Raw genomic sequence first — 17,594 nt, 5'->3', positions numbered from 1 at the left:
CTTAAAATAAGTTGAGAAGGCACAAATTTATTTATAATGGAGAGATATAAATGTAATGGAAAGAAAGTGTTACATGATCACTATAAATAAAAATATTAAAAGAAGAGGAAGGCATACTAACATGAAAAAAATGATATAAATTTATTTAATTTAAGTGAACTTATTATAATTATAGAGCAAAACATAATTCAAATTGTTTGATTGAAAGGAATGACTATTCTAATTTACATAACGTGTACCAAAAAAAAAAAAAAAAAAGAGGAATACAAACTTAGAATCCAATCTAGAGTATTTTATGGTACAAAACGTTCTGTTTTGAAGCTAAAAAAAATTTAAAATCTTAAACCATCGCCATAATTATGCTTACCCCTTTAAAAACAATTAAAAATTACTATAATGATTTTTATTCACATTCTCTATTTAAAAAAACCTCAAACTAATAATATATATATATTTTTTTTTTGGTAATCCACGTGCAATAATAAATTAAAAACAAAACAAAATTATATCTTGACTCATTTCTTAATGGATAATCAACTTTTTTTATTTCAAGTAAAATTGCCTAAATTTAATCTTCTAAAACTTTTACCAAGTATAAATTGAATAAATTTTTTTTTCTTTTCTTCCTACACTTACACACGTTATAACAATTTTAAATTTTAAAAATTAAATTTACAGATTTAGTTTCAATTTTAAATAATAATGTATTGCATACGTAACGTAACCTTCCAGTTTAAATAAAACAAAACAAAATAAAATGCTTCGTGAGTGTTTTCAATTGAGGTAGAGGGCGAGGAGGATTTCCCGATTCTCACAAGTACGCAGACAATGGTTGCTCCTTCATCCTCCTGCTCATAAACACTAGCGGCTGAGGGCACATGCGATGCGTGTGCAAATTCAAAAAAAAATTATATTATGTTACAATATTTTTTAATAATGTATATATGTATCATGCGTATAATATAATGTATTGTAATATAACATTTGATTTTAATATATTTCATAAATAAAATATGTACATATGATATATATATATATATATATATATAAATCTTTCAAAATATACAATATTTACTAATTTTCACAAATATATATACATTATGTGGTAAAACAAGTTGAAAACAATTTGTCCCCAATAGCACAATGTGGCAAAGCTTACTGATTTTTTTTATTTATAATAATAATGAATAAAATTAAATTATAAAAATAAAAAATAAAATCACTGAGATGTAGTTTTATATAAATAACTAAACAATTACTAAGATGTGCTCTCAAAGTTCAAATTTTGAAAAGATTGGCCAAGAAGAGTGATATTACTTAACATAATTTATAGTAAAATAAATAAATAAATAAACAAAAATTTCTATAATTGAGAATTTAATAAATTCAAGACTCTTAAACAACTAAAGAATTTATACCAAAGAAAATAAACAAAATAAACAAATTCAAAACTCTTAAACAATTACAGAATTTATTTTTAAAAAAAACAAAATTTATACCCAAAATAAAAAATAAAAAAATAATAAACAATCATTGAGAATATTTAAAATATAAACAAACGTATTAATTCTAGTTATTTTTTTTAAAACATAATTTATAGTTTAGAATAATAATGAACAAAATTAAACTATAAAAATAAATAAATAAACAATCATTGAGAATATTTTAAAACATAAACAAACCTATTAATTCTAGTTATTTATTTTTTAAAAAAATTTGTAGTTTAGATTAAACTTTTATATGGTAAAAAAAAATGAAACAAATTTTCATAAAAATATAAGCCTAAAATTCACATCATAATATATACATGTTATACGATTTTTTATTTATTGTTTTTCAGTCAACATAATCAACAAATTAAAAATTTGAAATTTTCATTTTTTCAAAAATTACAGAATTTATATACCAAAATATAAATTTTTTAGGATGTTTGTTTTTTTTTTAATTTTTAAAATATGTTTAATTAAAATTTATAAACTTGTATACAATACTGTTCATGAATTACCAAAAAGAAAAATAGAATTTATACCCAAAAAAATTGAGAATATTTAAAACATAAACAAACCTATTAATTGTAGTTATTTTTTTAGAACAAAATTTATACCTAAAAAGATTAATAAAAAGGATAGTTTATAATTTAGATTAAAAAATATTTAAAACATAAACAAAACCCTATCATTTTACAAAAGTTTCAATGCCAAAAATTATAAATTGAAAACTCTTAAATACTTACAGAACTTATATGAAAAAATAACTAAACAAAAATTTCAATTACTGAGAATATAAAAATTAATGAGCCTTAGATCATTTACCTTTAAAGATGAATGATAATCTTATTTGTATGCCATAATTGTATATAACAATTTTATTTTGTAGTTTCTTTAAAAGAGAAAATCATTATAAAATGATAGAATAAACCAAAAAGCAGAGAGGAAGAAATCAAAAAGATAGATTGTGTTTGGTACAACTTTCTAATTATAATTCTATCTCTTCACGCGAATAAAGTGTTTGGATGGGGTTTTCAAAAATTAATTCCACAACACATTTCAAAATACGTTTCTGTTTCACGTTTGGTAGAGCTCATTCTAAAACAAACTTCCAATGCAAAACTCTCACTTTTTCATACAGTTCTTGAATTTTTTGAATATACGGGACATCCTCCAGACATCCCCTCGAATGCTCGGCCCGGTTGAGCACTATGGTGGTTTTTTTTTTTTGGTTAACTTTTTCATACATACATACATGTGTTTGTGCTTAGACTAATTTTCTGTTGAAAGCGAATAAAAAAAATTGAATAAAATTGAATCGTGTGTGGTAAGTTGTGTAGATGCTAACAGAATAATATTTTAATTTTTGTTTGACTCCCACATAGGTAATACTAGATAAATTTTTTATCCATTTATTTGAAAATAACAATACAATAAATAATAAATAATTTGTGACAGTAATTATTAAAAATATAAAAATGTTTTAATTGAAAATATTTATTTTGAAAAAAAATTATTGCCTTTGTAATATTTTCAATTAAAAAAATTGATTAATGTTATTTGCCGTTAATAATTAAATTTTTTAATTGAATTTTAAAAAGAGTTTGTTTATTGATCAGAATTTTCAATAGAGTTTTGAGTAGTATTTTTGGTTATGAGTTATAACAATTTGAATTAAATTTTGAAAACTCTTTCTAAAATTCATAACCAAACAAATTTTCTTATTTCATAGGTCACATAAAACATTAAAAACTCAATTTAACAGTCAATTCAAAACTCAATTCAAAATTCATAACCAAATAAATTTTTAGGCAAATTACACTAACAGTCCCTATAGTTTGGGACTTGTGTCACTTTGATCCCTAACTTTTCAATTGTGACACATTTGATCATGAATTTTGAATCTTGTTCCAAATAAGGACAATTAAAGATACCATTGTTTAATTTGAAGGGCAAAATCGTCAATTTAATAAAATATAAACTAATTTGACAAAAATAAATGTCAAAAAAATATTTTTAATTTTTTAAAAATTATTTTTATCCATCAATGATAAAATTATATAAAATTGATAAAAATTAATAAAAATTACATGATTAATTTTTAAAAATTAATTTTATATGATCATCATCCAAACACATAACAAAAATTAATTTGGTAAAAAAAAAAATAAATGTCTAAGAGATTTATCAATTTACATAATTTCATTTTTAGTGAATATAAATAATTTTTAAAAATTCAAAAATGTTTGTTTGACATTTATTTTTGTCAAATTAGTTTATATTTTATCAATTGACAATTTTATCATTGAAAAATCTAATGATATTTTTAATTGTCCTTATTTGGAACAAGATTCAAATTTTAGGGTCAAATGTGTCACAATTGAAAAGTCAGGGACCAAAGTGACACAAGTTTCAAACTATAGGGACTATTAATGTAATTCACTCTAAATTTTCTACACTCGAATCATAATTCAAAAACTCATAAATTCAAAATACAACTTTATCCTTAAATTATATTTAAAACTCTACTGAACCTTACCTTAATTTAATTTTATTTTTTTATCAAATTAACGGAGAGATTGAGAGAGAGATGGAGAGATGGAGAGATGGTTAGTTGATTGTTGCTTGGGTGGGAAGAAACGTGGGGATGAAATGGGCAATTTTTTTTTTAAAATTCTTCGTGGCTGAGTGCTAGTTGGGAGAATGAGGAAACGTTGGTGTATTTTTATTTTATTTTATTAAAATCACTTAAATTCCACATGCCAGCCGCTTCAGGAGACCAAATTCAGAATTGGGATCCTCTCTTTAGAGCATCTCCAACCCATTCTTTATATCTTCAAATATGGAGGATCATCTCCTAAAAACAATTCCAACTCATCTTCTATATCCTCCTCCATTCGGGAGGAGGATGAATTGATCCTCCAAATATAGAGGGAGGATGAAAAAATAGAGGAAACTCTAAAACACTATTCACTCTATATTTCTTAATTATATTCGAAATAACTTTTAATGTGTAAATTTAATTTTTATAAAAATGACATCAATAAAAAGTATAAAATCATACATTTAAAATGAGTATAATATTAAATATGTTTTACAAAAATTTTAAAATTAAATATTTATTAATGAACAAAAATTACTTTTTGATTAGAATTTGAATGAAGGAAATGAATGTTTGTGGTTAGAGTTTGAATGAATAGTGACCTCCTCTATATTTACTTTTTAAATAAAAAATATTATTTTCATCGTCTTGAGAAGAGGATGTGGTTGGAGATGCTCTTACACTCTTTCCTTGCACTCTCTCCTTGCGGGGCCTTTGCGCCTACTTTTAATCCTAATTTTGATATCCGACTAATTTAATTTTTTTACAAATATAATATACTAAATAAATTTAAAATATTCACCTTAAATTACCAAAATTGGACCTAAAATGACCCGACGACGGAGTGCAGGGGAGGATCTGTGCTCCCAAATCCAAGTGTATAGATACTCATACAACTTTTCTAGTCTGGATTTCACATCATTATCCACATCCACAGAGCAGCAGCACTGCTAAAGAGAAGAAGGCCCGACAACCAATCGCAACGGCAGCCGCCATGAGGAGTTCGGATCCGCCGATGGCGAAGAAGGTAAATCACGAGATGGACGAGATGTTTGGCGATGTGAGGGTTGACTCCTACTACTGGCTCCGCGACGATTCTCGTTCCGATCCCGATGTCCTCTCTTATCTCCAACAGGAAAACGATTACACCGACTTCCTCATGTCTGGTACTATCCATTCTATCTCTCTCTCTCTCTCTGGCTATGCCTATGCCTATGCCTATGCATTAACCTAATTTTTCACCAAATCTTTCTCAATCTAATACAGAATACTACAATGGTTGATTTTCATCAAATCAACCATGATCAAATCTGTTTCACGGATAACCGATTGGTTGACAGGCTGGTCGACCGGTAAGACAAATTTTTTTTATTTTTATTTTTTTAATTGCTTGAACCTACCTATTTGAAGTGGTTGACTGTTTGAACCTTTTAGTGGTCGACCGGTAAGGTAAAAATATATATATATATATATATATTTGAATTGTTTGAATCAACCCATTTGAATTGTTTGAATTTTTAGTGGTCGACCAGTTGGTCAACCGCCTTCCTCTCCTCCAACGGTCACAAATAGTATTTGCTGAAATCTGTATCCTGCTATTTTTGTTCAATTCTCAATTTGATATCAGTTTGGTGAAACCGTTGTAGCTGTAGCTTCAAAAAGTGTCTTTTTCACCAAATTTCAAATTTGATGCCAGGTTTGGTGAACCATTGGAGATAGTCTAAGTAAATGTATCTGATGTCATCATTAAGATTGATTATCATCATGGATGACCTCGTGGGAGATTTCCACCTGTTACGTTGACCCCCTGTTTCTTTAGGTCATTTCATGTTTCATGATCTTTGTTGCCATTCCCCCTTTTTTTGAAGACATCGTGCCTGAGGCCATGATCAATGTGTTGGTTCTTGTGTACTCTGACTAGTAACCTGGGTCCAATGGGGGGTTTTGGGGGCCCCCCAAGGGATGGGGTCCAGGGGTTAACCTTTTTTGGGCTACTTTGGTAATTTTATGTTGCTTCCGCGTTCTCCTAATTTCTATCCTTTATAAATAGAACAAGGGGCAAAATCTTGTACTGTAGAGAGTTGTAATTGTTTTCTGATTAGAGTGAAAACTGTTGCAGCTGTGGACATAGCCCTATTATGGGGGTGAATCACGTAAATTTTTATGTTTCTTGTGTGTGATTGCTTTGATTCGTTTTAGCTTTATTGTTTGCTATTTTGTGTCTCACCCATTTTGGTTAGGAAGAGTCGATTTCCTAACACAATAAACTAAAGACAATTAAAGAAAAATGAGCACACCAAAGACAGAAATCGAAGCACCATGGCTTTTATTAAATGAGGAGACTCACATTGCTTGGTCTAGAATAAAGGCCTTATAGGATCTTATTCACTCACATCACATGTAAGAGAGGATGCTTGGTAATTAGCTTCAAGCGGTTTCTCAAATTTGCTCATTCATTTATTGTCAAAAGACCAGTTAGATGGAGGATTCAAGCTTTGGATCCAATTAAAATGTAGGTTTGGACCTTTTAAATCACATTCCTCTCATTTTAACTGGCCCACACTCAAGTAACCAAACAAAGCAAAGAAAACAATTGAGAAAGCATGCTACATCCCAAAGCTGAAGTTAGTAAATAGTTAAAAGTCGTGTAAAATTTATCCACACTTGATATAGCATCAAACTTTATCTATCTATTTAGGATTGACATTTCTGGACTGATCTTCAACTTTAGTGTTGTGAGTAAGGCCTAAACCCGATCTACCTAGGTGACTAGGCAAATTGTGCTCTAACACACAAATTGGCATACCGATAGGAAATTCAGGTAAAATCCGTGAATTGAATACTAACTCAATGACAAGTTGCAATGTACCAATCAAACTTAATACTTTGCCAAACACCTTCCAATGTACCAAAGTGGTGTTAGTGGTTCAGACACGCGACCATAGATGTAGACATCTCACACTTTGACAACTGCACCACTAAAGCACTTTGCAAATAAATGCAACCATATACTCCCTCCGTCCAATAGTGTTTGTCCTTATTTCCAATTTGGGATGTACCCAGTATGGTTCTCTTTGAAAAGTGAAAAGAACTTTGTTCTTTGTTGTTTGTTGTCATGAATTGACCTCATTTTCTTTCCTCTTCAACTCTGATCACACACAATTTTGATTTAGAATTGGAAATGGTTATGTTAATGGTATAGTTGTTGATGGTATGGAATTAGCTTGGTGCAGACATATTTGTTGCAATTTATTTTTTTTTCCAGATTGTCTCAAGAATTTATTGATTATTTAGGTTGTCCAGTGGGTGCACATTCTGGATAAGTAAATTATCTTTGTTGTTGGAGCAAAATAGAAATGCCATTCCGTTAATCTAAGTGTGCATGTGTTCTTCTACGTTATGAGAACATTTTGGGGGATGTCATGACTCTGATGCATCAAATTTTAAGGCCAGATTGGTTTTGACTTATAGTTGGGGGTAGGGCTGTTTATAAAACCAATTAACCCATTCAAACCAACCGAATTGAACTGATCCGACAGTCTATGGTCAGTTTTGCCAAGTTAAACAGTCGGTGGCAGATGATACCAACTAAAAAAAACAATTGCTGGTTCGGTCTGCAGATTTGAAGCATTCCATCCGACTAAAATCCGACTGACTGAATTATATGTTCTCTGAATGTTTTTACAGGTGGTGCATTCATATTAGTTGAAGAATTTGTCCTTTATCACTTGTTATACAATTGTCTCATTTTAAATTAATGCTCTTTTTTCTAGATTAGAGAGCTGAGACCTTTACTTTATTACTTTATTCTCTTGCTAAGAGAGCCTTATCATTTCCAATGCATAAGGTTGACAGCCTCTTTTCTCTCTTCCCTATCCCTCTCTCATTTATCACTCTTATCCTCTCCCTCTCTCTTCCATTATTCTGAAGTTCTATTTACCCCTAGTCTCCTCGCTCTTCGTATCCTCTCATCAAAATTACTCTCCCTAATCTCATTTCTCTCACTTCTTCTATATCTCTGAGCTTCTATGTATCTGTCATGGGGGCTGAAGCCATGAAAGGATTTGGTAGTGGTGACGCTGAGATACTTGGCGGAGATGTGTGTTGAGATCGTGATAATGGTGCTAGCGGTGAAATGGTGATATTGATGGTGGCAGTGATCATGATCTTCTCATTCTCTCTCCTTCTCTAACTGTCTTTCCCCTCTCTCTCTCATCCTCACTCCCCCAGCCCCCCTTTCCTAAATATCCATTGATCTTGATGGTGGTTTGTTGTAGTACCAACTGATGTCTGAAACAATTTTTCTACACCTGAAGTGGCCAGGTTTGAATGATAATTGGGTTCAAATCAGTTGGCAAAGTCTCCAATCCGAGGTTGTTGGTTCGGGTGATGGTTGGCTAACAAATCTGAACTGGACCACCCGTGAACAGCCCTAGTTAGGGGGATAGAGCTTGAAGTTTGGACCATGGTTCAAATTGTGAATTGAGTCAATCCAGTTTTCAGAGAATCAATAACTTGAGGTTAAGGAAAACGTAATGGGAAAAGAAAGAAAATAGAAGCGGAAAAGGCTAACATAAAAGAAAATGGTGGGGGGAAGAGAAGAGAAAGCATGCACAGTTTTACCTTGGTTCTTGAGCACTCTCACCAAAGAGTAGATGCAACACAATCGTCACATACAAGTGATGTGTGCTGATACAGTTAAAAAAGATTAATTTGTACTGGAAGAAGTAGGAGTGCAATATGGTTTAAGAATTATTTCTGGATCCTGTATTAAAACACTTAAACAAGTCATGATTATAATATTTATTATGTCAACTTATCCTTGAAATGGGTGAGTTTGTAATTGTTCCATTGCTCTTTTAGGGACCAAACACTTAGAAGACCAGATATATGCTGAGATAAGGGGACGAATCAAGGAGGATGACATTTCTGCTCCAATACGCAGGGGGCCTTACCACTACTATGAAAGGACCTTGGAGGGAAAGGAATACATTCAGCATTGCCGCTGCCTAGTATCTGACAATGGGGCTCCACCCTCTATTTATGATGTTTTGCCAACTGGACCAGATGCTCCTCCTGAGCATGTTATACTCGATGAGAATGTAAAGGCTCAAGGGCATGCATTTTATAGCATTGGTGCTTTTAAAGTAAGAGCAACTTCTCTTTTGCATTCATTGTGTTCAAATATGGAACAACTTCTTTTTTGCATTCCTTGTGTTCAAATATTCTGGGTTTTCTGTTTCAATCAGTAGCTCCATTTTAATTCTTACTTTTCTGTCATTTCCTGTCATTTTTCTTAATCTCCAGGTTAGTCCAAATAATAAGTTGGTAGCATATGCAGAAGACACTAAAGGAGATGAGATCTACCATGTTTACGTCATTGATGCTGAGACTGGAACGTGTTTGGGGAAGCCTCTAGTTGGTGTAACATCAAATATTGAATGGGCTGGTGATGATGCTTTACTTTATGTTACAATGGATGCAACCCTTCGTCCAGAGAAGGTATGATTTTTCAATTTGAACTATGTTTGAGTGAACTCTGATTGCCTCACAACTGCTTGAGCCTTTCTCTCTTATCTTGCTTAATTATTTTATGAGATGTGGACTTGGCTTATAGTTGGTATCTGCTTCTCCCTCTTCCTTACGATTCTAATAGCCTAACTAGCAAGATCTAGCTCAATTGGTGTAATGTTGTTTTGCTAGGGCGATTGAGATCTTTTTTTCATACTCTTTGTTGCACCATTGAAGGTTTAATAGCTAATGCCTAGCTCATTGGTAACAATCAGCACAATCTCTAATCCTCTTCTTTTTTCAACAAGAAGAAATGAAAGGATCTCTATTCGTTCTATTTTGTCTTGTGAAGCACTTGAGAGCTAGAGACCCCTTTTATGACTTACATTTTCATTTCATAACGGTCCTTGTCTTGTATTTGAGTTATAAATATCCAGAAGTTCAGATATGTTGTTTTTTGGCTTGTTAATTTGTTTTGTGAAATTGTAAAGTCAAAGCTCTTCTGGAAACCTCAAGCAATCAACCAAGATTGACGATTCATCTTTAGGACTGTTGGTTGATGGGCATTGAGGAATTTGTTAATTAGCATGTCCTGGAGGTAACACATGGCACTCATTAAGCGCTTTTGCTACCATACCAGTTGTACACTCTATGTTAGTTAACTAGTGTATGTTCGTGCTTAAAGGCACGATGTAAATAATATTAAGATTACAATGTTGTTATAAAAATATATTGAAATATTTTTCCTCTTAAAGAACTTGTAATAATTTTGGTTGTATTGCATGCTCTACAAAATTCAAATAAAATAACAACTCCCCTAATCTTAATGCAAATTAATAAACACATATCAGATTTATAATGTTCACTAATATTACAAATCAAAATATAAGAGCAAGTAAAAAAAATTATAAACACTGAACAAAAAACATAAATTAAAGTTATTGTATACTAAATCTATAATAAAAAGAAAAAAAAATACTAAATCCATATAATAAAGCACATTAGTAATGGATACAATCTGGTTAAACACAGAAGTTGTACAATCTTGGAACAGCTTAGAATAGCTTTTCTTCTCTGCTTAGACCACCCCAGCTAGCTGACCTCTTCAAGAAGCTGCTTGGATTGCCAAAGCAGCAATGAAAGTTGGTCTCTGAATTGAAGTTGTTTCTCAGATACCCTTTCTCAAACAGGTAGAGCTCAAGGATGAAAGGCTCTTGTTGCTCTTGGAGAAGCTCTCCAAGTTGTTTGGGCATGGAGGAAGCCATTGGAGCTGTGAAGCCAAATGGGTTGAGAGAGGGGGTATGATAATCAAGACGCCATAAAAAATAAAAAAAGGCAATGTTAACCAACCTTTGTTTGGCAACAACTAAATAAGTTATATATATATATATTTTTTTATCTTCAATGAATTTTTTTCAAATTTGGACAGATGAGAAGGCTCCAAAAGGTCATTTGTTTCAAGAAATTAAAAACCTGCAATGCTCTCATGCCTGCATTGCCAAGAGTCCACATGGATGGCGCTGCTGCTAATGCATTAGCAAATGCTTTTCTGCATATAGAGAAGAACCAAAATATAAAAAAATTCAAAACAATCATATCAAAAAAGAAAAAGAAAAAGAACCTGAAGTGGAAAAAAAATTAATAAAATCAAAATTTAGTGAGAAAGCTGGAACTTGACACTGGAATTTTCAGGGGCCTCAGTGTCAGATTCTTTCATCATATTATGCACCCACAGTTTCCTTCATTGGTTGTGGCATCTATTTAATGTGATGTTGTAGTAAATTATGCAATGGAAATAATGAAATGAATGCTATGGCAGAATGATGCAATCCCTGGTACGAAAGAAACTACCTGCCAAGATTTTTTTGGGTGAATAATTACCTACCAAGATGGTCATGCTCAATACACGGATAATACTAAATTTCCATGTAGACTATTGGAAATGCAAGCATCAAGAACTTCAAGTTAATTTCTACTAAAATGAAAATGCCTATGAGAATATAAGTTGAAGAGTTTTCTTTGCCTTTTCTTTGCTTTTTGTTTTTTGTTTTAAGAGTTTTGGTGGTCATAGGTTATGTTAAAGGAATATTTATTTATTTATTTATTTTTCTTTTGAAAGAGTAGGGAGTGAATACACCAATTTATAGAAAATTCAAAAAATTATGAACTGCCCTTGAACAAACATTTTTTCTTTTCAAAGAGTAGGGTATAGAAAATTCAGAAAATTTATATAAACCTTCAACTAAGAAGTCAGAGCATTGAAATTTATAGAAACATTCAGCAAAACATTGGGATTAATCTTCTATTTTGGGGTTTGAACAGACACAACCACAGAAAAGCCCGATAGAGAGAAAATCAGACCTCATTTGAACACAAATAACAAATAACAATTAGTGATTGAAGTATACCACTCCGGAAACAAAGAAACGACCTTGAAGCCCAACAATTCCAATAATCAGAATATCAATGTGCAAAGAAACTGTTCAGTCCCAATATAAGGAAATTAAACACAAACAAAAATAAAATAAAATAGTATGATCCATCATGCACTTCAAAAATGAAGGAGAGAAAAATTGGAAAACAAAATAAAATATAAGACCCTTAAATAAAATAAAATAAAAAATGGAAAAATTTGACACAAATTATTTAAATAAAAAAAGTATATTTTATTTATAACATTTTCAAAAATAAATTGAACAATACCTAGCGTATGCTCATACCTAAAGGCACGGTGTAAATAATATTGTAATCAAAATATAATTATAATTCATACGTATCATGTTAAAAGTTATGGAATCTTTAGTATTTTTTGATAAAAATATTGAAAAAATATAAAGAAATACTATTTTTCTTAAAGAACTTGTAATAATTTTACTTGTATCACACGCTCTACAGAACTCAAATAAAATAACAACTCCACTAACCTTAATGCAAATTAAGAAACAAACATATAAGATTTAAAATGTTCAAAATATAAGAGTAAGCCAAAAAAAAATTATTAACACTAAACAAAATATACAAATCAAAGCTATTGTACAGTTGCTAACATTCAATAATAAAAAATAAAAAAAATTTACTGGACACCAAATAAAACACACCAGCAAGTGCTCTGCAATCTTAATAAACTAATGTATGCCCGTGCCTGAAGACACAGTGTAAATAATGTTTTTTTTTTTTTTTAATAGTTTTCATTTATCATTCTCTCTTAAGTTAGGAAAAATGACGATCAAATATACCTAAAACTCTGTTTACCCATGACACACAAAATGAATAGATAGCATGCATTTGAGCAAGAGGATACCCTTTATTATAGATACAACTTCAAAATAAGAAGAATAACAAAATGGTGTTCTCCCTTTGGAGCACCCCATGCCAATACGAAAATGGTGTTCTTGATCAAAATCCAAGCAGACACCTCCAAATGTCTACCTCTCAAACCAAACCAAACCAAACCTAAATAAGTTTACACAACATCAATCTGCCTCTAAATAATCTTTAACTTTATACAATGTCAATCACTTTCAAAATTTGGCAATGATCAAACCAAAAATAGTATAAATTCTGCCCTCAAACTCCTAGCTTTGCACTAATATAAATTTATTGGCGTGCAATGCATGTGCTTACACTACTACACATAGTCAAAAGACGCTTTATGGGTAAAGAAACTTCTTTTAACTATCAAAACAAATATTCAAAAAGTGTATTAGGATATTCACAAATTACTTTCACATATAAACATGACAAAGTTTTAAATTTACACTTGAAAATGAACTGCATAGTTCCATACACTTGAAAATAACAAATGAAGATAAGTTTCTTCATCAACAAAAGGGCAAAAATAACTGTAAAGCTAATGATGCCTAAGCTCTCCTAGCCTATAACTCGTGCCTGAAGGCAATCCCAACAAAAAAAAAAAAAAACTGATAACATTGTTTATTGGGATTTCTCAAGCGGTAGCACTTGTCAACCTTCACTGGGTTTAACAGAATTACCAAATTCAATAGAGTACTCACCAATTTTGCTAACTGTCATAATTGATAAGTAGCTCACAACCTAGTAATGACATCAACTTCATCACCATAACCAAGGTTGCTCATTTTCATCAGACCCAAATTAGCATGACCGATCAAAAACTTATCATAGAGTAGAAGCAAGCTGTAGAGGCACACACTGCAACCTAACTTTCAATCGGAGGAATACAAAAAATATGTAACAGAACATTATTAGCTATCCCGACCATCCTTTTCTTTAAGGATGGAATTATTATAAAGATACCCCATTGCTGAAAACAGATTATAAAAAATGAAATGCGAATTTGGGAAGGGAATAACTCCAATGACCTTTTCCCATACTCACAACATTCTCATTAAAATTCCATATACAATGGAAAACCAATCTGCTAACCAAAACATTTATGGAGCAACGGGTTCAATTGGAGAAAACAAAATTAAGATCAAATTAAAATGGTCAAAGTCATCCACAATATGTTCTTTCACCATCCTATTACGAAAATGGGTCAAAGCCATGGCATCGTTTGCCATAAATATTGCAAAGCCAGACTGCATCTCACGAAAGTATTATTTGATATAAAATAGAGAGAGTTACCATACCAAATTCAAAGCACAAAAACTCTGAAGGCAGTCAAGCCTATGCTTCTACTTGATATTTTATCAAACATTCTACTGGCAAAATTACAGAATATGCTATATAATCGCGACACACAAAAACATAAGAGTTTGACTATAACCTATATATAATCAAATCAAAAATAGTATGCGAAGGGAAAATTTTGAGAAAATGAATAAGCATAGAGTTTTACCTGGGTTTAAGTCTCGTCCACCTGTAAATTATAGGAAAAGCTTTTTATTAAAAGGAAATTAGATATAATAAATAAATAAAAGCCTCAACCTATAAGAAAGATGTAGTAGAAAGCAAAAAAGAAACTATATTACATGGTATTCCTAGAGTATCTAATAATTTTCTATTTAGAAACGAAATAACCAAGTGTGCCTTTCTATAGTTCCTACAATTACTAACCTTCCTCCCTAAAGACTTGTGGCATCATTAATATAAACAAATTAAATTGATTAACTCCAAGTTCCTGATTTCAATTAAAAAAGAAGTGATATTGTTTGGTGCAAGGGAATACATGGAGCCATGTGAAACAGAGGTAAATATAGAATGACATTAAATAAAATAAATGGACAAAGTTTCAATTCTAATTGCAATGAAAAGAAGGGATAAAGAAGTGGGGTTGGAAACAGCTAGTGAGGGTTATTGTTTTCTATATCAAATCAGTGATTGTTACATTACAACTTTTGAAAGTTGGAGTAGTCATTTTGCTTTCTTTGGTGCTGAAGTTGAAATTAGAGAAAGTTTCAAAGGACCTTGTTTAAAGCCAAGAACAAAGTCAATAAATTCAAGCTCTTTTCATCTCCTTAAGATATCCATATCTAAGACTAAGAGACACACCTCCTGAATGGATGATTGGGGTTAATGTGTTACACTTAAAAAAGAAGCTGGTATTTCTTTCTTCATAAATATGATTTATTTAGAAAAATATTTAGAATTTAAATAGAGTTGAATTTGTCTCCGGTCCACTGTAACAATTAAGAACATTAACACTTGTTCTTGAGTACAAAACCCAAAAAAAAAAAAAAAAATTAACAAACCTTTCAGTCAAACCCAGAAATGACAGTAACGAAAATTTCATTTTCTCTACTTCTGCCGCCACTTTCTCGGCAACCAAACAGGAAGAAAGAAAAAATAAATAAAACCCAAATAGAAGAGGGAGAAGGGGGAAGTGAGAGAAAAACTTCTGGAACTTTAGTTATGAATTAATATCAAATCTTTACATTCTTTACATTCAGTCTTTACATTCTTTCTTTCTTTTTCCCCCTCTTCAAATGGAAGACATAATAGACTCCTCAAAACTTCTGGAACTTTAGTTATGAATTAAATCATTAAATCATAAAAACAGGGGCAAAATGTGCTTCTTTTGCAACTCAATCACTGACCATAAACAGAACCTGGCATTTACATACAACTTTAAACCAATTTTATGTATACAAAAGAAATTCATAATACCCAATTCTAGAAATTCAAAACCTAGCATTTACATACAACTTTAAACCAATTTTATGTTACAGTGGATCCAATTCATAATACCCAATTCTATTTGTTTATGGTTAGGGTTATGAACAAATTTCATAATACCCAATTTTATGTCTCTGTACTCAATTCTATTTGGGTTTATGAACAAATCCATAATCAATTTGTTGTTCTAGAATTGTTGTTCTACAACATATTGATTATGGATTTCATTAGGGTTAATCACTAAAACAACATATTGATTATGGATTTTATTAGGGTTAATCACTAAAACAACATATTGGGTTTTCTAGATTTCATTAGGGTTAATCACTACAACTTCCACCCCTATTTTCAAAACCCAAATAGAAGGGGAAGAAATAGAAGAAGGTATTGAGGCAGATGGAGCAATATTCTGGAAATAGAAGAGGGGGGAAACCCTAGATTCTTACACCACCTAAAAAAAAACAACAAAAAATAACATGGAGGATAGCTTTCTACCTTGGAGCTGTGTAGGGAGAGAGGAGACAGAGATTCCGGATATCACCACCGAGGCTATATTCTGTCAGAGCTAATCACCACCGGAGAGAGAAAGCTTGGTGGAAAGAGGAAGATATGTGGTGGGAAGAGGAAGAGGTGTGAGAGAAACATTGAAATGGAAAACTGATGTTTGTGTAAAATCAACATGTCTGTGTAAAATCTAAAAGCTAAACGGAAAACTGATCTCAACCCTTCATATTCACCCAAAAAATCTGAACCATTGAAATGTCCAGGTGAGGGAAACATTTTCAACCATGGGATTGAACCAATCTAACGGTTCATACTTTGACAAATAAACAAAAGTCCCATCAAATATTCAAAAACCTTCTTCCCTTATTATATAGATTTTTATCACGAAGGTGATCAAGTAATTCATTTTCTTTTTAATGAACTTTATTTGTCATCCAGCTCAACCATGCATGTCGAGAAGCAATCCAAACACATAGGCAGCATCCCTAGCCACAAAGTGCCCCCAATGTTGAACATGCGAAGACCAAGGTTACATAATGGAAGGAAACCAACCCATCTAACACAAAAGCGACCATAGGCTACAATGTCGCTCATCACACAACCTGAGTATGACTTGCTGCTATAAAGGCATCTATGATAATAGCTCATTGAATTCTGATACCCTGAAACCAACTGCAAATGAAACTCAAGCCAATGCAGCTTAAAAGCATCTCACTGAACCAAGAAACCAAACAACAGTCTTGTTATTGTCCTTACATTGTAGCACGCTACCCCTTCCCCCAAAGAGAGACCCATGCAATACTCTTCAACCAGAGGGGCAACTGTTAGGGGGCAACTCTTTTTTCACAGCAAGAGTTTCCATGTGAGGCGCTCAAACTCCTCTGTTTTCTGTAAATTAGTGCCACCTCTAGAATGAAAAACTCCATTATTCTCTGCACTTTCATCATTGCAGTCATAAATTTCAAATCTCCAAACTACTCTTGATCAAGTAAATTGGCCTTCTCTAGCCAAACTTGAGCTTTAACTCCAGATGAAATGATGATATTAGCCCTCTTTCTTCCACCCACCACCTACATTGAATCTTTAGGAAATACACCTTTATTGTTGGTAAGCTTTTCAACCCGTGCCATAGAGCTACTTCGGAAGAAGACATATCCATCTATTTACCATTACTTCTAGTATTGTGACCTTATATTTGTGTACTTTTAATTATAGTCACATGCAATTCCATGTACCACATTTCAGTTTTAGATTGTTGCAACTTATGTAATTCAACCAGGAAATAATGCTCTTTGTTTAGTTTACTTGCAAAAGGAGAAATTTTACTTTTGCTTACAAAATTTTCTAGGGTCCATTTGATTAGAAAGAAATAAATGGTGGAAAGTGAAGAGAAA

At 31.7% G+C, this 17,594-nt stretch overlaps 1 protein-coding gene and 1 long non-coding RNA gene across 3 annotated transcripts in view; one reads left to right on the top strand and one right to left on the bottom strand.

The window, feature by feature from the left end:
• The first annotated feature begins 4,739 nt into the window (after positions 1-4,739).
• Positions 4,740-17,594, top strand: part of LOC145801818 (uncharacterized) — a 54,913-nt gene continuing 42,058 nt past the window's right edge. The window contains exons 1-3 of one of the 2 annotated variants that reach the window (XM_082893493.1): positions 4,740-5,255; positions 8,953-9,236; positions 9,397-9,591. In XM_082893493.1, the coding sequence (XP_082749619.1) occupies positions 5,084-5,255; positions 8,953-9,236; positions 9,397-9,591 (651 nt within the window). In that variant the 5' untranslated portion in view covers positions 4,740-5,083. The remainder of the gene's footprint in view (positions 5,256-8,952; positions 9,237-9,396; positions 9,592-17,594) is intronic. The other variant, XR_014343463.1, reaches the window with a different exon arrangement.
• LOC145801819 (uncharacterized) lies at positions 10,424-16,366 on the bottom strand. Its single transcript, XR_014343464.1, has 4 exons — positions 16,192-16,366; positions 14,420-14,440; positions 11,074-11,149; positions 10,424-10,870 (listed from the first exon to the last, which is right to left on the bottom strand). It is a non-coding gene; the product is annotated as an uncharacterized LOC145801819 (long non-coding RNA).

Source organism: Camellia sinensis, chromosome 11, assembly GCF_055761805.1.
Source record: "Camellia sinensis isolate YWXY chromosome 11, ASM5576180v1, whole genome shotgun sequence".
Classification (NCBI taxonomy): domain Eukaryota; kingdom Viridiplantae; phylum Streptophyta; class Magnoliopsida; order Ericales; family Theaceae; genus Camellia; species Camellia sinensis.
The sequence above is the reverse complement of the archived record's forward strand: the minus strand, read 5'-3'. Positions and strand labels throughout refer to the sequence as shown.